This window comes from Episyrphus balteatus, chromosome 1 (assembly GCF_945859705.1).
Source record: "Episyrphus balteatus chromosome 1, idEpiBalt1.1, whole genome shotgun sequence".
NCBI lineage: Eukaryota > Metazoa > Arthropoda > Insecta > Diptera > Syrphidae > Episyrphus > Episyrphus balteatus.
In genome coordinates this window covers 4,727,969-4,752,132 of record NC_079134.1, presented here as the reverse complement: position 1 = coordinate 4,752,132, position 24,164 = coordinate 4,727,969, and the positions used below count along the sequence as shown (strand labels likewise).

The following is a 24,164-nucleotide window of genomic DNA, read 5'->3' as shown; positions in this document are numbered from 1 at the left end:
AGAAGAAGACAGAGAAAGACAGCAAAAGGAGAACAAGGACATAACACAAGACAACGACAATATTTTCTTTAAAGGTTTTGTTTTTTGTGTTACGCGAAACGGAATGAGATTTTTTAAAGTTGTTGGTTGGCATGGGAATATTTGTGGTGAAAATTGTCATTTCCATGACCATATTATGACTCTAAGATTATGATGTGGGGCGTAGGTACAGTAAATTCAACTTTCAAACACACTAGGAGTCTAGGATAAATTCTATTTTTTGTATGGAAGCGATGAATATGAAGCACAAAAATGAGCATAAATGTGTGTTGTTGTTGTTTTTATGTTTGTGTGTGTGTGTGTTTGTATGGAGTTGTTTTTGATGAGCATAAAAGTTGAGTATTCCAAAGGTTCCAAGAAATAAAATTCGTGTTTTAAACTTAGACAAAACAAAAAAAAAAAAAATTAATCAGCTGAAGGTGTTTTTTGTTGTTGTTGTTTTTTTATATATAACGATTTCATTAATATTTAGAAAGAAAAAAAAAAATAAAATTAACAAAAATTAATAAATAAATAATAAAAATTAATTGTTTTAGTTGTTGCAAATTAAAAAAATAAAAATAAATCTTATATATTAAAGGATTTTTGGTAAGATGCATTCATTAGCTTCAGCTTTTTTTTTTTAATTATATTATTTTCATCGAGAACATTTATACAATGATGGTAAATTATCTCTCTCTCTTTCTTCCATTTAATGTATTAACCAATTATTTTTATTAATAATAAATTATAACTAACAACTAATATTTTGTATACGGATGCAGAGAAATTCAGCGAAACCCAATTAATTAATTAACATAATTATTATTATTAAAACCAAAATTAAAGAAAAAATTAAAATAAAAAACTAAATTAAATATAGAAATAAATAAATATTGTTATATTATGAACCACAATATAAACTCAAGATAAAGATAAGTTATAAAGTCAATGGAGGTGGTACAATGATTTTTTTCGGGGTTTATTGTTTTGTTGATGTTTTTTTGTGGAAAAATTTACCTGAGTGAATGGTGTTCCTTGCATTGTTTTGATAGGCAGCACAATAAGCTTCAATGACACGTAAGACAAGTGCATCCTCTTCAAAATTTGGTTGATTTTTACGGCTGTTGCAATAGCTTGATAAGGTATTTGAGCTACCGCCAGCAGTCGTTGTTGTTTGATTGTTAAGCAAATTTGGTCGAAGTGGTGGTGCCGGTCGAAGGTTTGTTATGCTCCAGTTAGCTGAAACAAGGAATAGAAAGTTAATTGATTTACTTTTTTAACAATATTCAATCATAGCATATTTTTTTAATTTTCGACCAACAATGTTTTGACTCTGATAAGTCTCTTTAATTATAAAAAACTAGAAAGACCTCTCCCGCTAGTTCAAATGGTGTAGGATCATGCAACTTGTTGTTCCAACAACTTCATTTATAGCATCTATTTCTAGTATCCATATCTGTATGAACTGCTCGAACAAAATATTACAGACCGAGAAAGAACAAAAGCAAAGAGAAAAGTGGAAAGCACAACCTCCCAAAAAAGTGTCACTGTAACTTAAGTTTCACAGGACCTTAAACTTATGAGATGCTCTCATGAGAAACGCTGGAAAAAATTGCCAACAAACAAGCCCTACTAATATTTTACCAATAAATTTTTTTAATCGATTTATATTAAATCCTTTCGATTAGATGAAAGAATTTTTACAAAGAAATACTCACGTTAAAATTTTGAACATTTTATTCCATAGGTATAAAGCTTTATAGTTACTGCTTAAGGGCGGACAAATTACCAAAATTCATTTTTACCATCAAAATGTTAATTCAAATACTGTAAAAATAAAAAAGCTGCTCGAACAAAATTCTTCTCCACAAACCATTCGCCTTCAAAGCAACAAAATTACAATTAAAACTTTTAAGCATTTCCCATATTATACAGCTCGGCTGTGTCGACTGTGTCGGAAACATTTTTCTTAGAACAATACCTCAAAAACGCCCAAGAAGAAAAATCTCTCAACCGCAAATGGGACAAGGGGGGAAAGACTCGCTAGAAAAATGAAGATTTTAAGAATAGAATTGGGTTATCTTACGGTTGCCAAGGGAGCACCATCCATCAAATTGTCTAATGCCCTTGGTAAAACTATTCCATCTTTCAATTAAGTGGACTAAACGCAAGTACGTTCACATAAATCAAGGACAAGAAAATAGAGCACTTAACTGCGAAACAACGTTTAGTTCAAACCAGAAACAAGTTTTTCATGTACAAGAATCTCATCAGGCCTATCATCCGCATTTCAAGCTCCATGTTATAATCTAAATAAAAAAAATTTGGCACGACACCCCATGGAGGTAGTAGGCCTAGTGACTAACAAAACTTAACCATTCTTGTGTGCGTGTAATTAAATTGCAAGAACGGAAGCTACCTACTACTATTAACCATTTGACATGCACTAAACAACAACAAAGTAGCAGCAAATTTGCAACACTTACATTAAATTACTGCATGTTCATATCGGATCGCTTAGATTACATTACATTCTAATTATTGTGTTGTTTGAACGAAATTATCTATCGTAATGAAATTAATTTTCCACAAAAAATGAAATAATTTTGTGGAAACTTAATCATGAAAGCAACACGTTTCATCTTATTAGAACATCATCAAAATAATTTTCGGGTTACTGTCCCTCAAAAACTGTTTGGGACTTGGGAGGATAGTATTATCCTCGAAGATGATTCGAAACACTTCTACACTCTTGGCTTGAAAACAAATAAAATGTGGAAAATTGTCTTCAGCTTTTATGCCACAATAAAGGAATTCCTTTCTTGGCTTATAGCAAACGTTTACTTCGGGTCTTTTCGGTAAGCCAAGCTGCTCTCAAATCCATTGTGGTCCGTGACTGTCAAACGTCTCTGAGGGGAATGTCAGAACAGGTGCCGGGTCATACAGTAATTCCAAAGGTGAACAACTAACTACTCGGCGACTTGAACAGAGCATCATTTGTATTCCTATGGCAACGTAAATACCAGATGGTCACAGAAGATTACTAATATTGAACCTAAATCCACTGCAAATGAACTACCATAGGTGTTCCTATAGATTCTATAGGACGTAGAGAAAGAAGAAACAGTTCAGCGTCTTCTCTGCATTTGCCCTGCTCTCTTACAAACAAAAACCTTTACCTGGGAAATTTATTCTTTAACAGTTAATATAAATTATACAGTTACTTTCTTCATGACTACTTATTTATGCATAGTAAAAGAGAACAACCCTGACTTCATTAAATAATATCTTCGTCCTTGATATCACTAAACACGCTCATTATCAAATCCAAAGACTTCTACCGGTGCCGTTGGCTTGTAAGTATGCTTCCCTAGTCCATTTATAACTCGAATGAAGTAAATTAGGTACCTTTATTGGAAATACTTAAAAAATTAACTTAACATAAATAAAGACTCATTTATACCTTTTATGCTTCCGATCCTTCCGCTTGGCACCATTCCCTGATGACTTGGCACTGGGACTGCTCCGACTGCCACCGCTGCCGCCACCCCCATACCGACCGTGTTTGTCATCTTGGAAATACTGTTCGATGTCTGGGCTAAATTTGATTTGTGGCCTAGGCTGCCCAGTAGATGATTTTGCTGACTTAGAGGGGGTAGATGTTGATGATGAGGTGGATGCTGAGTGGGAGTGTGATATTGATTGTAGCTCAGATGATGATTGAATGATAGGCTCCGTTTGTGTAGTGACTGTTGATGTATTGGAGGTGTTGTTCGCAGATTCGAATGACCGAATCCCAAATTGGCTGGTGGTGACATCTGTAAAAAAATAAAAAAAATAAATCATTGAAATAAAATCAACTATATTAACTTTAAAGATGTAAGAACTTAAACTTAAAAAAAAAATTGCATCAGGCTTTACATATTTTTGCATTTGCATTTTGCTGAAATATAATAAAAAATAATCTAATAATAAATTATTTGTGTTAGTTTTTAAGATAAATCTATGAGAATAGATAGATTCGGTGCAATTTATTGTGACGTTTTTTGTAACTTTTTTTTTTGTTCTTTCAGTCCGAGCTTCAAAAAAAAAGGACGAAATATAAAAAAAAAATAAATAAATAAATAAAATTAAATGCATTTTGTTTTTAGAAAATTGATTAAAGAAAGGGCTCAGGCAATGCGATGAGAGATGGCGATTGGTTAAGATTCGAATTTTTGTATTTTTTTTTGTTGATTTTTTTTTTAGATTTGTTCGAATTGATGGATGATTTTTTAGGCAGCTAAGAGAGCTTTTTACAGTTTTTTGACTGTGGTGTTTTTATGTATTAACAAGGACGGACAAGCATTCTGCGAATTGAAGCAGTTTAGTATTGAATTTGTTTATGTTCTCCGTGCCATTTTGCATATTGTTGCTAAAAAGCGTTTATAAAACAAAAACAATTAATAGAAAAAAAAAAAAACAACACAAGATTTAGTAACAAAGAACAAATAATTTCAATATCCGATGAATGGTTTATTTGGCAAAGAGACTCTGAGAAAGTTTAAAAACTTTAGAGGCTTTTCTGAAATTAAGTTGAAAGACTTCTTTAGGTTTTTTGCTTTCGCGCTATATTCAAAATACGTAACCGCTAAAAAAAGAAGCTCCTGGCAGGTATTGGAAACAAGAAAGTGAACCTAACAAGCATTTCAACTTCTATAAGAACTTATAGAGCTTTGATAAGGCCTTACAGGAAGCCTTAAATAGTTTTTATAAGACTTTAGAAGTTTAAAGCTTTATTAGTTACCTTATTAGTTGAAAGATCATTACACTAATTTCTATAATCTTATAGTTGAAAGCCTTACAAAAGCTTACAATACACAGCTTCTGTTAAGCTTTTAGAGACTATTGTCGGCTTCTGTAAGGCTTTAAGATTCTATAATAGCTCTATAAAAGCACTATTTTAAGTTTTTAAAACGCTTTTAAATCTTGCTTTCTGGCTTTAGCCAAAATACGTAACAGCTAAGAGAGAACCAACTAACATTTCAATTACAACATTAGCTTATAATTGTTTCTATAAGGCTTAATTGAAGCTAAACTCCTTAAGGCAGCTTTAAATAGTTTCTAAAATGACATAGACGCTGAGAGCTTTAAAAGGTTTCTGTAAAGCCTTCAGCTTCTTTAAAGTCTTCTAAAATCCCTAAAAATACCTTCTATAAGGTCTTAAGGAAGTTGTTTCAAGCTCTTGAAAAAAATTCTGTATCAATGTACCCTTATAGAAGCTATTGTAAACTTCTACAAGGCTTACAACTTCTATACTTCTTCAATAAGGCCTAATTAAAACTACTGAAACCTTCTGTAAGCCTTTATCGAAGCTAAAATGTTGGTTAATTCTTCATTGGAACCTCTAAACCAATCAAAAACCAATAAGATCAAATATTTATCAGAACTAAATAGGAAACAAACAATTTTTCCGAACCCAAAAAACGATACAAAATCAATTTGACAAATAAACCATCCACTTTGCTTTGGTGGTGATCTAAAAACGAGAATAGAAAAAAAAAACAACTTGAATCAAAATTAAAAAAAAAACAACGTGCACACTTCGCTTGCCTGAGCCCAAACTGCCGCCACCAAAGCCTTCAGCGGCTGCAGAAGCCGCCGCATTATTCGCAACTGCAGTTGTAGTGGCAGCAACAGCACCACTATTATTATTGCAGAGCGGACAACCTGACGTCGATAGGGACGATGATGACGTTGAATTTCCAGTACTTGTCGACGGTGTTGCTGCTGAATATTGGTCTTGACAACTCGAACAACGTCCTGTTCCACAGCAACAATATGAACAACAACTAACTGCCGACTCAATGCTTGGATTTTTCCTATGTGCGTGCACAATACCACGAATAACAGCATTTGGCAGTTTTTCCTTTTTCCACCAATGTGCGTACATTCCACTACGAAACATTCCCTGGATGTCTTCACCCTCTTCGGTGGCTTCGTCGTCATTGAGGTCATCATTGCTGGGAGGATATGTTTCTGTAATTGGTCTTCTGCCAATAAAAATGCTTTTGGTATGAATTTGGACTGGCGGTGGTGGTTGAGTATCATTTGGTTCTTTTGGCTGCATATTATCTCCATGTCCATCTCCATCATCATCGTCTTCATCATCCTCCTGGGTTAGGAATTTATTTCGAAACATGCCGCAGACATCGAATCTGGTTAGATCTCCATTTGACTGAGTGTGGGAGTGGGCCTCTTCATCGGCATTTGGATAATACTCATCGGTATTGTTGAGTGGGTGGTCAGGTGAGGAAATTGTACAACTGCCAGCCATGCCGGAGTCACTTGACCGAGGACTAGGACACTGTGAACTTTCACAGCATTTACATTTTCCCCCCGACGAAGTTGTATTTGTTCGTCGAGGTGGAGAAGATTGCCGTTGAGTATCTGGATTGGCCATTTGAACATATTGATAACTGATACATCGTCTCATCGATGATGATCGAGCTGCTAATGGTGGTTTTCCACTTGTCGACGGGCCAGAAGAGATCTTTTTGTCAGAATTAATAGAATGTTTTTTAAAAGGTGAAACCTCACGAGACAGACTCAACCTTTGTTGTTGTTGGGGTTGATGCAAATTACCGTCCATGTTGTATAAAAGTTCCGCCGTAATACTATCGGGAGCTGGCATAACCGCCGGGAGATCCAATGAACTGGAATGTGTCGCTACTGAGTTTTCTTCATCATCACCACCGCCGCCTGGTATACTGCCCTCTCTGTGATGTCTATCTTGGCAATCTAGACTTCCTTCGCGGACTTTATAAGTCGGCACATACACCTGTGTTCGGTTAGTTCGATTAAATCGATTGCCAACAAACATATTTGGCATACTGTGGCGTTCAGTTGGTGAGCTAGGAGGCAGTTGTTGGTATTTAACTGGATTGTTTAGTTTTATCTCAGTTTCATCGTCCATGTTGGCCAAGTCTTCGCAACCAACATAGGTTCCTCCGATTCGTCCATCATAGGAGGACGCTTCGGAGTTTTCTGATATTTGATGCCTCATATGGCCGAGATTCAAACGAGCACTTGATGTATGAATTATCACACTGTTCTTGTCTGATGACATTCTATTTAAGGCTCTCACTGCCTTCGATCCAATTATCAAAGAATCCTTTTGGCCAGTCGGGATATCCAAAGAACTACCAGAACTTAGATTGATAAGATTTATGGTTGAACAATGTCTCTTTGAAGGATCTCTAGAATCTTCAATCAGCGATCCATGATCAATAAATGTGTCAGTGGCTCCGATAGAATCCACTTTCCTGGTGTAGAATTTGATAAAGTCAAATGGATCACTACCACAAGAACCTCCGCCATCACTTTCCGAATCGGTAGGTAGCTCAAATGCATCTTGTCGCGATAGAGTCGATCTATCTTCAGAAACATACGCTGTTGATAATTGTTTTCGTCTCAAGGTAATCTGTTCCAGATCCACACTCAATCTGGCCTCTGGGTAAAGTAACACCCTCACCAATGACCTTCGAAGCATACCTTGTTTAACGAGTTGCCAAAAGTGGGCACTTAAATTAGCATACGGTGCTGTGGGAGGATAATTTTTTGGCGGAAGTGTTAGACGAAAATTTGGCGAGCCAATTTGATAGGCGCACAGTGAGAAACGGGCGCAGTAGCCGCGTGAATCAAGAACATAAGGAGGTGACTAATGCACATATAGATATAAGAAAATTTTTGTATTAATTTGAACAGAAACAAAAAATAGAGAAAACATTTCTTTTTGTAGATTTTAGGAAATTTACAAACAAACTTACATGAGATGGTGGTTGTGGAGGTGCGTTCATAGATGAATTACTGGTATTACGTTTAATGTTAATTGGCAACGTGGGATTAGCACCATTTAGCAGATCAACCCATCGATTGGCTTCGTTGGGTCCCTGGCACACAGCGACAATCCGTTCGATTAGGGGGCCACTTATCTCGAAGGCATTTTTGAAAGTCTCTGTGTCTTCTAGACGATTCACAGCTATATTTGTGAGAGGGAGTTTTCCCTGGTTAAAAAAATTAAAAGAGATAAATAAGTAATTGTTGGTGATTGAGTATGTGAAATATTTTACCTCATAAATGAAGGCACTCATCCTTTGGCTAACACTGAGTATGAGAAGAGTTTGTGGAAAAAGAACAAAATAACGATCTCGATGATCAGCTCCGACAGCCACACTACCCATATGAAGAATGTCACCTGAAACAAATAGAAACAAAATAATGAATATACAAGTTTATTTTTTTGAACTGTATTAAAGTTGTAGACACAATTTCGGACTAGGTTGGACCATGAACATAACAAACAATCTACTCCAAATAGTACCCTATCTAGCTAACTGCCTCGAGTTACACACACTGATTTGGCTTAGGTGGTTTAATTTAAAACTTGATCGGAACTTATAAACTCCTTGGACTAGCCAATTCATTGAACAAGTTTAAAGAGGTTGTTAGATACCGTATCAACATTAGGGAATAGCTTACTTTGAACTTTTCTGAATTTTAATGTGGATACAGGCTCTAAAGTTTTGAAATAAGTACAAAACATTTTTTTTAAGTTCAAATCCCAGTTTGTAGGTATGCTATTACAGGTAGTTTTGAAGTGGTTTACTTAAAAATTCGCGTAAGACTGTTAAAGTTGATAAAAAATAAAAGAATTTTACGCAAAAGGAATACAAATAACCGTCCATCATCATGAAAACAGTGACATTTATGTTTTTTTTTTTTTACTGAGTATCGTTTCCACCATTGCTGTCAATGAATAATTAATTATTGAAGACATTTTTTCCCAATACCCTTTTTGCAGCTTTATTGTTTGTTTAAAATGCACACCAGGCTCTCGGGAAGGTTCGTCATTAGTTTTTTTTACTCCTTCTCCTTGTAAGAAAAACTTATGTCGAATTCCTTTCAACCACCTGCAAGTCGACTGCAGATCGAATATTTGGTTGATTGGAACTCGACATTAATCTTTTTTTTTTGAGGACTTACGCCCACTCTATATTTTACTTTTCGAATTAGGTTGTTGGGAAAAGTAAATTCTATTATAGTTTGAAAATGCACTCTTGAAATAACATATAACAACGACACTCTGAATACTGTGATAATAGCATTACTCAAATTGAATTACAACAATATTCCACAAAATAAAGGAAAGGACACAATGTTTCGGTGAGCCTTTTATAACAAATCCTAGATCCTCAATTTTAGCATGCGATTTAATAACTCTCGAGGGAGTCATCTACTTTCTCAGCATTGATGTGATTCAAAGATAGCGAATTTTACTGAAGGAAACTTCGATATCAAGAATTTTTTGATCCACATTCGACAGTCCGCATCAAGTTACATTTATACGACCATTTAACGAATTTTCATTGAAATGTATGCATCCTTTAAGAATTTTGTTGAAAGAATGAAGACTGAATCTTAGTGGAGTCATTTTTAACAACACCGGCAGATTGCTGTGAATACAACTTCTTTACTGAAGGCTTCCCTAATAGCCAAACTTGAGCCTAAAAGACGGTGGTATACCTATTAAAAAAACAAAAACAAAAAATTTTAAATTTCTATGAAAGTCTGCTTCCAGAACTCAATTACATTGGTGAAAATAAGTGGTATTTTTTATTCCCATTAACCTCAAGACGCGAACCCCAAATTTGGTAAATTGAATGTAGGGACTTTGATAGCATATAGAGCTGAATTTTATTATTATTTTGGCGAATAACACTGGCCAACAATTTTCAACTTTTTAAAATTTTCCAGAAAGATTTATATCAAATTATATCGATTTAGTTTGAGTAAGTTCTTAAGCCATATTTTTTTATTCTAGCTGCTCTATTTTATGAAAAAAAAAATTCATATTTGGGGGAATTTTCATACTAATTTTTAAGTTTTCCTTATTTTGAGCGTTTATTCAAACTTTCCAGAAAATTCATTTAATTTTTTGGGGTCAGTAAGCCTAAAAATCACATTCATTTATTTTTAGGAGCTTTATTTTTTGAAATATTTATAATTATCTCTATCTTGGGGGTAATTTCGCACTTATTTTAAAGTTAATTTAATAATTTAACTGTTTATTAAAATTTTCCAGAAAATTTTTTATCGAACCTAATGCATTTGGGTTCACTTAGCCTAAAAATAACCCTGGTTCCTTTCTAGGAACTCTAATTTTGTAGATATTTTCATTTTTCACATTTTGGAGGTAATTTCATACTATTTTTTTAATTTTTCTTATCACAAGCGTATTTAAAGTTTTACTGGAAAAAATTATCTTAAATGTAATGTGTTTTGGTTAAGTAAGTAAAATAAAAATACAAAAAAAAATTAACAACAAAAATTGTATGAATTTGAATGTCTTTTCATTTATGAATAATTTAAAAACTAGAGCTGCTAGAAAACAAAAATAATATTGTTTTCGGAATCTACATTTAGTAAGAAATGATAAACAACGGTCTGGGAAATTTTTGTGTGTTGGGCAATGTAATAGGAGGTCTTTATGAAGTATTCTTGCTAATGATCACACTTTTTGGTACAAAAGCGATAATCTCACATGAATAGGCCATTTTTTTTTTAATCGTATGATAAATATCTTCAACTCAAACTGTTTGAAAACTTACCTAACGTACTCAGCTCTTGTCCCTGCCAGCCTCTCACTGGACCAGTAAGCACCTGCAACTCTAGTTCTTTTTGTCTTCTTGTTGCGGAGCATGTAGCCTACAACAAAAAAATGATATCAAAGGAGACATAAAATAAGATATTAAGACTTCTTACAGCAATGTCCTTGTATACAGCTACACTACGTTGCGTATCTCCACGATCCGGATGACTGCTTTCCATATGCCTTTCTAATTCTTGCAACATTGCTGAGTATTTATCTAATCGTCTAAATGGTTTTGACAAACCCGTTGTAAGAACTAGCAGACCAGGTGATGCTGCTCCTTGACGCTCCATATATTTTTCCAAATCATCTCTATCAAAAGCAAAACAATAACGAATCAATTAAAGAACATTAAAATATAAAGTTTTTCGTACTTATGCTTATCAAGAATAACAATAGCTCTAGGATGAGCTGCACAATAAGCTTGATGTACTGATTTCATAATTGGAGCTTTTGTTAAAAATAACTTCCCCACACGATCGTTGCATTCTTCTAAACTGCTCAACAACTCATCGTGTGTTTTCACAACCTCGACAAAATTGCACATTAATTGAGCGTATTCATCATTTGTTAAACTGAAAGCAGACATCAAAAAAGGTATTAGAAATTGAATGTTAAAAAAATATGTGTTCAACATACATTTGTGTGTTTTGAAGCGGCTCTAGGAAATTTTCCAGCAAACCCTGGATTTCGGCTACATGAGCCTTTTCACTGTCTAATAAATCCTTTAGCACAACCGAACGATATTCTTGAATTTCTTCAGGCGGACGTATCGTTTCGGATGGCGGCAATGGTGCCTTATATTCAATAACATAATTGCTGGGAAACCAGCCAGTCTTATCGTTTAGTGTTCCCTCCCACCAGCCACCCTCTTCGCGTTGTGTCACAGTAATGAGATCGCCTTTTTGGAAACACAATTCATCATTGTTTCCGCCTTTGAATGAGTATTCAGCTTGGACAATAAGCGGTTGATCCATTCTACTTGAAACACAGTAGGTAAGTATTTGTCCGTTGGGTTATATCTCAACCTCTCTGTTTGAAGGGCGTAGTGCCGTTTCTGAAAGAAATAAACAAACAAAATAATGATAAATAAGATATTTTGACTTGGATTTGTTTCAAGCTTAGAATACAACTATGAAAAACCCTTGAAGTACGATAAGGATTATATGGGAGAAGATTTTCAAGACACATTTCGAGACCGGAAAGTTTTATGTTATATTAAAATAGCACTCCTAACATACTTGAAAGGAGTTTTTAAGGAAATGGTGGAAAAATTTTATGTAAAGAGATCGTGTTTTAGAGGTTTGAGAATTCTCTGAACCAGCTTTTAAAAAAATTGTGGAATTTGTTGACTTCAAGAGCTATTTGACAGCATAAAGTTGCAAAATGATTCAAGGATGGATATAAGTTGGTCATTATTGTGGGAAAATTTGATTGATTTGGTTAGTTTAGCTCAATGAAATTTTTGCGACAAGAGATTGAGAAATTCCCCAGGCTAGAGGAGTCATGCAATTTTTGACAATCGGTTCTGAAACCTTATGATTTGCTTTAAGAAAAACATTCTTCGGGCAATGTTCGTTCCAGATACATGCGATCTATGACGACATAGATCTGGTCAGAAATCTGAAAATTCAGCAGTTGAGTCATATGGAGCGTGCGAACACCAACATACCACCCCGTCGAGTTTTCGTGTCTAACCACGATGGGCAAAGTAGAAGAGGGAGATCTCATCTTAGGTGGCGCGCTCAGATGGAGAACAACAGCTCGCTAAGGACAGAGCTGCCTGGAAAGGCTTGTTGGTTGAGGACGAGATCCATTCTGATCTGTGAGCACCATCAATATACTTCAAGTGATTTTATTTGTGAACCACTTTTCAAAAGGTCTGAACAATGCAAGTGATAGATTCTTATTCTTTGGAAAAATGAATTTAACAAATGGGATTTTTGTTTTATCTTTCGATTCTTTTGATTAATTTTAAATATTGAAGTAGAAAGTTGAAGAGGTTTGGTTTAATTTTTCACAGAGCCAGAGTCAATTCGGAATTGGAATTTTCTTGTCAGGAAAAATGGCCCATGTTGAAAATTATTGGTTTATCTTTTTTAATCAAAATAAAAAAGTATAATGTTTTTGAGTACGTTTTAAAAATTTTTCTAACTTCTTTCTGTTTGGCTCTTTAGGAAATATCAAATATCGTTTAAATATTTAGAGAGAAATAAAATATATATTCCCTGATTCTCTGATTCTCGAAAAAATAAGGCATTTATTGGAACACAACGACTTTCGCCTTCTGATAGAAAGCAATGCATTGTAAAAAAGGGAACTTCTGGTTGCGCCAGGTTTTACTAAGTGGCATGGAGTAGGTACATTATATCAAGTTGTTCCTCATGCAATACTTTTTTGGTAGTTGAACGACATTGGAAAATACATTTTTAGCTTTTGCAAAGAAGGGTCTTAATAGAAATAACTTTCATTTAACAACCTCAGACCTGCCTAAGTGAATGTAAATATAATAAAACAAACTTCTAATGACATTTGGTTACGAAAGTTCCCTATCAAGTATGTAATGTCCTTGACTGGAATCCTATTTCGACCTTGAAATCTCTAAAAATTACATTCTTGGATTAGAATTTCAGCTGTGGGTAGCAAAAAACATAACATGTGTGGTCACTTCAAGGTTAAAATATTGTTTTATTTATTTTGTCTTCTCTTCCTAACAACAAAGTAGATTACGACAAAGATTGCCTAAAAGCCAGACTAATCGATTTGTGAACGAAAAAGTTATTGACAGAAATATCTCCTTTCAATTAACAATAATATATCCATGCCACACTTTACGTATATGTGTATCCTTGAAACAGTTCCAATTTTTCTCTTAACTTGATGAACCAACAACAACAACAACAAATTCTTTTACTTTTTCACAGATGATTGACCACATTCTCTGGCCTTATTCATTTTTCGTCTCTGCAATTATCTTTGTGTTTAAAAATTTAATTATTTTCATTCACACAAAAAAATCTATCTTTCGCAAGCCAATGACGAGAAGATAAATATTCCATTAGTTTGCCCTGAAGATGTATGATGAAGAAAAAAAAAATTCAAATTATTAAAATCCACACATGGATGCATCTTTCTATCCTCGTATGTCTTCACTATTTGATGAATAAAAAAAATACAAGAAATATACGAATACTGATTGATCGAAGTCTTCTCTTTAGTTTAATGGCTGTGTTCATTTATTTATTTATTGTTTTTTTTTTTTTTTATTTTGTGGATTTAGCACGAAACTAATCGTCGTATTTCTTTGGAATAATTGCATGAGTGCTCATTAGTTTTGTTTCTTGTCTAGAATTATTGTTGTTTTAATCCAGAATTCAGAAAAAAAAATTTTATATACACATTTATTGTTGCAAGAACAATCTTTCGTTTTCTCATCATAAATATATAAAAAATATATTCTTCTGTTATATTTTTTTTTTTCTTATACATTTTTTGTCGATAAGAGTTCTATTTATGCGTTTTATTGTTTTATTTTATTTTATGAATGAACCATGGAATTTTTTTGACATAAAAATAGTCAAGAATGTCCTGGCAAGATTCCAGAAAATAAATAAATCTGACACATCACCATTTTTTTATCACAGATTTTTATATAGGATATGTTATATAGATAGCTGTGGGTCTAAAACTTTACTTAAACATTAACAACAATAAAGCAAGGTCAGAACTAATGATGTTTTTGAAATTTGCCAAAATTGATAGATATCATTCAAACTTGCAAAGAACAAAAACCACAAATGGTCGAACTTACCGAAGATAGTGACGAACTTTTGAAATTGATGGCAAAGAATTTTTGGGATGAAGAGAGAATAGAAAGACGGCGCCAACCATCCTGTATTAAAAGAGTGGGATGTTTTTGTGTTTTATAAGCGAATGATTCTAATTGACAAAATGCGCTTTCAAGTGTGTTTTTTGGTTGGATTGAAACGCATATGTATTTAATTTTAAATTCCAGCCAATTTATTCAAGTTTCAGTAAGAAATGCAAGTAAAAGCTTGCGATGTTTATTCATATTGTCATTTGCCTGATTTCCCTTTTCTGAAACTTTCACAAAAACAGTGGTACGAAAGGTCTTAAGCAAAACTCACCTATTTTTGACAAGTTTCAAAGGTAGTTTGTTGGTTAGTTCTTAGAAAGAAGGACTCGATATCAAACACTACATTCTAAAATCTCCGCAGTTTTGCAAAAATTACAAAAAAAAAACATGTTATAGTTTATTAAGAACTGTATGGTGAAGAGAAAAAGATTTTTATTTTTCTTGTGAAATGTTTAAAACAACATAAGCAGACTAAGAATGCTAAGAGGTGGCTCTTAGCCATCATATCTAAGCTCGTATGTGAATGTCTGAGGAGCTTGGCTAGCAAAAAACATAGGTCGACTTGGTCTTTGGACATGTTTGATATCAGGGAACGAAATAGGAGACTCTTGGTTAGAGAAAGAAGGCGCCATATCACCTCTTATGGGTCCAGAACCAAATAACGCTATTGGAGAAAATATGATCGAAATGATGAAAAATAATGACAAGGCCAAGAATAAAAATTTCGAATGAAACTTTTAAGGTCACACAGACAAAATTATTACTTCGGAATTATAGCTAAAAAAAGATTGAAGCAGGAACACCAGGGTTTCTCATATCCAACGTTAGTTAGTTATTGACTTTATTTCAAATATAAAAAATTGTACATTGTTATTAGATGGTTTGGCTTATGGCTTTCTACCAAAGACATTGCAAACTGAGAAAACACTTCAACAAACTTGGTCTGCCCGACAGTGCTGTGTGTACATTCTGCAATAAACATGAAGAGACAAACAAACATACTGAGCAGTTACGAAGCACTTGTTGACCAACGACAAATATACCTGGACCAAGACCAGGGGCGTATTACAGAATTCAATAGCTCAGCTACATCAACAGAGTCCGCTGATGTAGTTGATGTAGTGCATGCATGTCAAACTTTGCGGCCGTCGACATTTTTGATAATTTTGAGCTTAAAGCTTGGCACCCAGATCTGAGATAAAATTTAGGTCGCATACAAATTATCGATAGGATACTCAGACAAATTTTAGCACTGCTAGATTTTTTCTCGATCTGCGTACCAGTCTTAGGTTATATGTAATTTATATTTTCTGTTCAACGCACATTCACCTCTTTTTTTTTAAATAAACAAAATTATAAGTTTATAAGATCGTGAATTAGGAAGCGAATGTGCTGATCTAACCCAACTGCAGGTTAAATTATGAATGGCCTAGGTATGGCATTCTTTGTTTTTTTTTTTTTTTTCATAAAAATAGAATAAATGTCGAATGATATGGAAATGGAGGCATGCGATTTTTAGTGTGACTCCGAAGTAAGTTCCAAATGAAGTGGATATGACCGACTTTTATAAGTCTTTTTTGGTCAGATTTAGAACAATTTAAAACTACCATATAAAATCGTTTGCAAATTTCACACAACCTTCCGATGCGAGCAGATGTTTTTATTATTAAGAAAAATAAGACCCAGCCTAATTTACACCTGGGTCTGGTAAAAAAATGGTATTCAAGAAGAGATTCTAGGTATCAGGAAGAAAACATTAATGTTACAATCTGTGTTATAAAAATTATAGTGTTACTTTTTTTGCGGCCCATACAAATTTAGATCGCGCTGTTTTGGCCCCTAGTAACCATGGGACCCGAACCGTATTGCGGAATAGGAGAAAATGTCATTAAAAATAAAATAAAACTAGACGAGGAGTCCAGGAGAGCAAAAAACTGGGCAGAACTACCAAAGCTGAGACAATCGAAAATGCTCCTCGGGAACTACAACCGAGAGCGTTTCAAATCATGTATCAGTCTAAGTAGGAACAATCTCAGGTTAATCACTGGGCTCCTCACTGGCCACTGTAAGTTAAGAAGGCACCTACATATTTTGGGTTTAGTAAATAGTGCAATATGTAGATTCTGTAGCGAAGAAGAAGAAACACCAGACCACATCCTGGGTAGTTGCAATGCACTAATACACCAAAGATATAAACACATGGGTCGTTACCAAGTCGAAGAGGATAAATTGCACTCTTTGAAAATACCCCAAATAATCAATTTCATGAAAGGAATTAGGTTAGAGGAGGAGCTATAAAATGAGGTACTCATTTAGCTTAATAGGGGGGTACAATAGATCTTACAGGTCGCAGTACATCCTATACAACATATATCAATCAATCAATCAACCATAGAGTTTGACATGTCTGATGTAGTAGATTCTGAAACAGACGCCAGGTCTTAGTCAAGATTTACTGTCTTTTGAAATACATACTCCAAAAAATACTACTGTATAAGGAGCATTATAAAAAGTACCTAGAGCTGATCAAATAAACAAGGCCTTATTATTTGTTATGAGCAAAGTTTTGTATAATCCACAATTTAATAATTGAAATCGTTATTTTCCAATGCTTTGACTACGAAGATTAATTCAAATGTTAACAAATCTTGAATAATGAGCTTCTACTATTGAAAATAAGCCCTAAACACAATCGTAATGTCTGATATTTTCGACACATGAAAACATCCATGATAGTCTTTTTATAGGGTTTTTTGATTAAAATGAGCCAAACAGAATTTTGAAACATATGTCATGTTTGATCCAAAATCCCCAACTCAAAAATTTAAATGCATGCATAAGTTGACATGACATGTTTTGCTGACAGCCTTTTTCGATCCCATCTGCATATTTATCTCAGCATCAGAGTCAACAAAGTTAATATCGTTCCGAATTTTTGGAAAACTTAATCCCGAATAATGATTACTACGGCAACGAAATATGAAATGTCATATTAAAATCAATAAATAAAATATTTCTTCATGTCATTCACTATAATTCCAACCAAATATTGCACCAAAAATATGCTTCTTCCCACTGACATAAAAAAGGCCTTTTATTAAAACGAACATCGATTTATTAAGGCAAAACTGCAGTTTGCCGCAGCATTTATTGTAAAACATTAATTCAAAAAAACTATAATCATTGAATGAAAACCTCAGAATGCGCCAAGCGCCAAACCTATTGTTCAAATGACACTATCCGCATCATCAAACAATTACCATACAACATGTATTTTTTTTTTTTTTAATGAAACTGAAATTCCACCGCAACAACCGCGCACAACTATCCAACCAACCAACAACGTTCAAAAGATACAATTTGTGGAAATAGTAGGCGTAAAGTTGCAATTACAATCATTGAACACCTCCGCCATCGCCATAGAGAGAGAAAATGAGGAGAAAAAGATACGATAAACAAAAATAAAATCATTGAACACCACTACGCCACCGAACGACGACCGACCGACCGACGATATAACTAATTACCTACTACATTTTGCTGCTGCTGCTGCAAATGTGGGTTGTTGAAAGTCAGGGTGAGCTTATGGTTTTGGCGCCCCTAGCTAACCGCAACTATGTACATTGTACAACCTACTACCTACTCTGTTTTATACAAATTGTGTGTGTCTCTAATTATTTCGACAATGATAACAAATTGTCTCGCATAATTGATTGAAAATATTCATCTGTTACAAGAATTTCATTGAAATACCATTTCAATCAAGTTCGCACAAATTTCAAATTAACCGGAAGTGGTATGTCACACGAGGCAACAGCATCCATTGACCGTGAAATTTTTCTTCGTCTTCGTCTTTTTTCTTATTTTTTATTTTGTTAGTTTTTGTTTTGTTTCTTGTCTTTTGCAAGCGCAACCAACTGCATTTCATCGTTAAATTTTTGTAAGATTTCTCGGCATCATTTTGGTGACAAAGTGCAACAACGGAGGGGATTCTCACTCAGTGTTGTTGACAATAATTGCGCCGGCTTTACCGAATTTTTGATTTACCTAACACATCAAACAGGGTTGCCTACTTTTCACGTTTGAGCGATGTTTTGTTTTAAATATGCAGTCAGATTTTCAAATGGCATAGGTAAAGTCTACCTATGTTTTTTAATTAAAACCAAAAATGTTTTCACAAGTAAAGAGTTTAATGAGTCTTAGTCTTAGTCTTAGTCTTAGTTTTAGTCTTAGTCTTAGTCTTAGTCTTAGTCTTAGTCTTAGTCTTAGTCTTAGTCTTAGTCTTAGTCTTAGTCTTAGTCTTAGTCTTAGTCTTAGTCTTAGTCTTAGTCTTAGTCTTAGTCTTAGTCTTAGTCTTAGTCTTAGTCTTAGTCTTAGTCTTAGTCTTAGTCTTAGTCTTAGTCTTAGTCTTAGTCTTAGTCTTAGTCTTAGTCTTAGTCTTAGTCTTAGTCTTAGTCTTAGTCTTAGTCTTAGTCTTAGTCTTAGTCTTAGTCTTAGTCTTAGTCTTAGTCTTAGTCTTAGTCTTAGTCTTAGTCTTAGTCTTAGTCTTAGTCTTAGTCTTAGTCTTAGTCTTAGTCTTAGTCTTAGTCTTAGTCTTAGTCTTAGTCTTAGTCTTAGTCTTAGTCTTAGTCTTAGTCTTAGTCTTAGTCTTAGTCTTAGTCTTAGTCTTAGTCTTAGTCTTAGTCTTAGTCTTAGTCTTAGTCTTAGTCTTAGTCTTAGTCTTAGTCTTAGTCTTAGTCTTAGTCTTAGTCTTAGTCTTAGTCTTAGTCTTAGTCTTAGTCTTAGTCTTAGTCTTAGTCTTAGTCTTAGTCTTAGTCTTAGTCTTAGTCTTAGTCTTAGTCTTAGTCTTAGTCTTAGTCTTAGTCTTAGTCTTAGTCTTAGTCTTAGTCTTAGTCTTAGTCTTAGTCTTAGTCTTAGTCTTAGTCTTAGTCTTAGTCTTAGTCTTAGTCTTAGTCTTAGTCTTAGTCCTAGTCTTAGTCTTAGTCTTAGTCTTAGTCTTAGTCTTAGTCTTAGTCTTAGTCTTAGTCTTAGTCTTAGTCTTAGTCTTAGTCTTAGTCTTAGTCTTAGTCTTAGTCTTAGTCTTAGTCTTAGTCTTAGTCTTAGTCTTAGTCGTATTCATCTTTTAGTTGCTCATCAAGTGTCAACTTGGTGGCAACCCTGCTCGCAGCACAGCCGATACAGATACCGCCTCTTCGTCTCAGGATATCGATCAGTTTTATAGTTCTTGAGAAAAATAATGTTAAAAATAGACTTTTTTCAAAAACACAAGTGTTAAATTGAGAAAAACCCGATCGCGCCCGTGCATGTATTTTAGCAATTTCAGGGCTTACGTCAAATGCCCATCAAAATGTAGTAAATCAGAAATTAGTCATTATTTTTGCTTCCAATCGATAAGAGTTATTCAATAAAAATAAAGATAAAAAGTACAAACTTTTTCCCATTTTATAAATGTCGAGTGGTTTTGGGTATCTGTTACTGTATAGCAATTACTCTACTAATTGTTTCTCAAAATTTATTAATGCACACAGTATGAGATGGAATCTAATTTGATTACTTTGAAAAAAAAAATTGCCAAATGAAACGAAAGAGGAAAAACATATTTTTGGCTTTAAGCCAACAGAAATCTCAGCAGTAGTGTGATGCTATGCCTCACAACTTGGTGATGGTGGCCAATGCCATACTCTATACTTCTGGGAACTCACATGTTGAGATAGTTGTTTTTAATTGATCTTGGGCGATGTGACGAGATTACATTGGGGAGCTCTTTGACGATCAGAGCAAAAATTTTACTTTGTACATTTTATTATTTTTATACAAAAAAAAAAAAAAACAACTTTCGTTTAGAACAGCCCCCACACTCTTTAAGTATGTTTTTATTACGATACCATACTTTTCTTTTAAATATATTTTGTTTATAATGAGGGGCGATTGGGTGCGAGTGGATTAGATTTATTTAGACATTGATTGCCGCCTACGAAACTTTATACACGGAAGACAATTTTTTTTATGGGTTAAACTATAAAAGAAGTTTCGAGGGGCAGCATGAGAACGCCTTTAATAAAATAAGACTAAAAAAATAAAATCAAAGAGCATTTAGAAAGTATGAGGAACTACCCATTAAACTTATGCAGCCCTATTTATAAACTCATCATAGAGAGTACATAGGATTATGTACTCTTTATAATGTATTTAAACAAAAAATTGTGATTTATAATATTTATGCAACGTTTAATAAAGGTTGTATAAGCTAAACGCGTTTTGAGGTTGTTTAGAGCCTGAATAAGAATTTATTTTGCTTAAATGTCATTTTAACTTCACATAATTTTCAGAAAAATAAAACATAGCAATGATTTGTATATATGCATATTTTTTTTTTTAATTGAAGAATGTATTTTTTGACAATTTGAAATCAACTAAAACAAAAATAAGAAATTTGGAGATTTTTTCCTGATATAATTTCCTGATTTATGTATATATGTATGTAGGTATATTATATGACATTGAGAACTTTCACTCACATTTTTGTTTTTTTTTTTTTTTTTTGTTTATTTTCGAATCAGATGGAATTATTTTATCGACAGATGGAGTTGTTTGTCGTTATAAAAAGTACTTATTTTCTTTTTTAGTACTTATTTGGACACAAACCTAGCATAATTATAATGGCTAAGAAAATGTTTTAATAAATAGAAATTTATGAAACGTCGCATAGAGGCAATGTAAAACTTTATGTATTGTATAACTATGCAGCCGTTAAGAGCTGTTTAGCGAAATCTAATAAATAAGGCTGATGGTGTTTAGTTTCGAAAATACGCATAGGAATATATCAACTCAGCATCGGCAGTTGATGCTTTGATTCATTCTTTTTAGCTATTTTCGAAAAGAATTCCAAATATTAGCATTGAATGTTTAATTTCCAATGAGAATAACCACTAAATAGTTTAACCAAAGGGTCACTATGGCGTATGTGTAACATTTTCTTCTATGAAAATTTTTTTTTGTTAGTAAAACATTTTTTTTTTTTTTTTTTTGAGGCATCACCAAAAATTATAAATTTAGTTGGTTATTTAAACAATCTTAAATAAAAGAAGCGTGTCTATTTCTCAAAACTTTCTAGAATGCTAATGATCGTCCTAAGTAACGGACACTAGGGTGAAAAGAAATATGTACTCTCAAAAACGTCAAAAAAAACACATGAATGTTTTAATTTTTATAAATTTTAGATCTAAATGAGTAATTTTTGGTAAAAGGGGTCTTTCGCGAACTAAAGATCATAACATTTTCAATAATCTGTCTGTTTATATGTACCTCGAGCTACAGCCAAAACTAGCAAACCGATTTTCTTCAAACTTGGCAGTTAACAGTTTTGGGTGATTCCCTAGAGGGGAAATTTTATTTTTGTTTTAGAATCAAAAATAACGGTACCTGCCGTATAACGGAAATACAAAAGTTAATTTTTTTCAAAAACGACTCTAACGATTTTGATTAAGATTTGTTTGTGTTATTTTACAAATAAGACCCAACTTTTTAAATAAATAAAATATTTTTTGAACCGTTATTAACGGAACCTGGCATAGAACGCTTTTTTTGGTTTCTGAATATCTCGCACATGGCTAACCCGATTTTAAGAAAGAATTTTATTCAAAAGCGTATAAGTAATTGTAATATTAAAATTTTAGAAAATTTCCAAAAAAACAAATTTTTGGATTTTTAAAAAAATATTTTAAAATTTGTTTTTGAAAAATCAAATTTTTGAAAATGGGTCAGTGGAATATTTTGAACCTTCGTTTTTAAGTGTTAATTAATTATTTCTTTAACTTCAATTTTTTTTTTTAATTTGGAAAATTTCTATATGTTAGTAGGTACATATGCATATAAAAAATTATTTTTGTTTTTAAAAAACGGATCTAACGATTTTCAAATATTTTTTTCTAAAAATTGCTTTTCATACAAAAATTAGGTAGCATACTTTGTAGTCCGGTCAATTTAGACATCCGAGGTTACATTAATTCCCAGCAAGCTGAAAATTGGTAGGATTGTTGGAAAAACCATCATAAATTAAATTTAAAAAGTCCTCATCGATCCGAGGTGTGGAAAAAAATTTACGGGGGGTCAAAGGTCACAAAAACTGGTTTTTCACGATTTTCAGCAAAACGGTAAGTCTCATCAAAAAATTTTCAATGCAAGAATTGTAGACCAGATTATTATATATAAAAAGTGTCATGACACTTTTTTTCCTAAGACCCACCGTTTCTTAGGTATAACGATTCAAAAAGTTGAAGTTCAGTTGTAATCGTCATAATCAGGCCTATTTTGAAAAAAAACTCCTAACTGAAAAGTTCCTGAAATTTCATTATTTTTTAAGCTTGAATTTCGTTCTTCAACGGTTAAGAATATGGGAAAGCAAAAAAAAAATGGAATTTTTCGACATTTTTCCGATTGGGGCCCTTCTCCCGAAACCATTTCCCTGGGAATTTTTGTTTATTATATGTCTGAATATATACAGGGTGTGCAATAGAAAATGGACAACCCTAAAACGGCTGATAGCTACACTTATGACTGTTCTAAAAACAGATAGAAAAAAGTTCTATCACAACCAGTTCATAAAATATTGGCTTTTTTTCGTTCAGTGTATTTTAAATTTTATCATCTTGTGTTTTCGTTCACTACAACCACGAATTAATGAATTTTATTTATTTATTTTTTTTATAATTTTCTACAATAATTGCATGAGTACATAAATGCTTAAAAAACTGCATAGCTATTGCACATTTTTGTAAAAAAAATTTTGAAATCTGTTTTTTGATGCAAAATGTAAAAAAATTATTTTATGAAAAATTTTAAACACCTGTGGTATAAAATAAATCTATAGAAACCTAGGTGGCCAACTTTCTTAAAAATATTCCCCTTAAACGAGAATATTTTTAAGAAAGTTGGCCACCTAGGTTTCTATAGATTTATTTTATACCACAGGTGTTTAAAATTTTTCATAAAATAATTTTTTTACATTTTGCATCAAAAAACAGATTTCAAAATTTTTTTTACAAAAATGTGCAATAGCTATGCAGTTTTTTAAGCATTTATGTACTCATGCAATTGTTGTAGAAAATTACAAAAAAAAAAGAAATAAATAAAATTCATTAATTCGTGGTTGTAGTGAACGAAAACACAAGATGATAAAATTTAAAATACACTGAACGAAAAAAAGCCAATATTTTATGAACTGGTTGTGATAGAACTTTTTTCTATCTGTTTTTAGAACAGTCATAAGGGTAGCTATCAGCCGTTTTAGGGTTGTCCATTTTCTATTGCACACCCTGTATATATTCAGACATATAATAAACAAAAATTCCCAGGGAAATGGTTTCGGGAGAAGGGCCCCAATCGGAAAAATGTCGAAAAATTCCATTTTTTTTTTGCTTTCCCATATTCTTAACCGTTGAAGAACGAAATTCAAGCTTAAAAAATGATGAAATTTCAGGAACTTTTCAGTTAGGAGTTTTTTTTTTCAAAATAGGCCTGATTATGACGATTACAACTGAACTTCAACTTTTTGAATCGTTATACCTAAGAAACGGT

General features: G+C 33.2%; 1 protein-coding gene across 1 annotated transcript in view; it reads right to left on the bottom strand.

Moving 5' to 3' along the window:
* Nucleotides 1-1,044: 1,044 nt before the first annotated feature.
* Nucleotides 1,045-24,164, bottom strand: part of LOC129905315 (uncharacterized) — a 47,731-nt gene continuing 24,611 nt past the window's right edge. The window contains exons 2-10 of the mRNA XM_055980767.1: nt 11,351-11,768; nt 11,086-11,286; nt 10,825-11,023; nt 10,671-10,767; nt 8,133-8,257; nt 7,830-8,066; nt 5,614-7,720; nt 3,485-3,839; nt 1,045-1,260 (exon numbers count right to left, since the gene is read on the bottom strand). Of these exons, the coding sequence (XP_055836742.1) occupies nt 1,257-1,260; nt 3,485-3,839; nt 5,614-7,720; nt 7,830-8,066; nt 8,133-8,257; nt 10,671-10,767; nt 10,825-11,023; nt 11,086-11,286; nt 11,351-11,688 (3,663 nt within the window). The 5' untranslated portion in view covers nt 11,689-11,768 and the 3' untranslated portion in view covers nt 1,045-1,256. The remainder of the gene's footprint in view (nt 1,261-3,484; nt 3,840-5,613; nt 7,721-7,829; nt 8,067-8,132; nt 8,258-10,670; nt 10,768-10,824; nt 11,024-11,085; nt 11,287-11,350; nt 11,769-24,164) is intronic.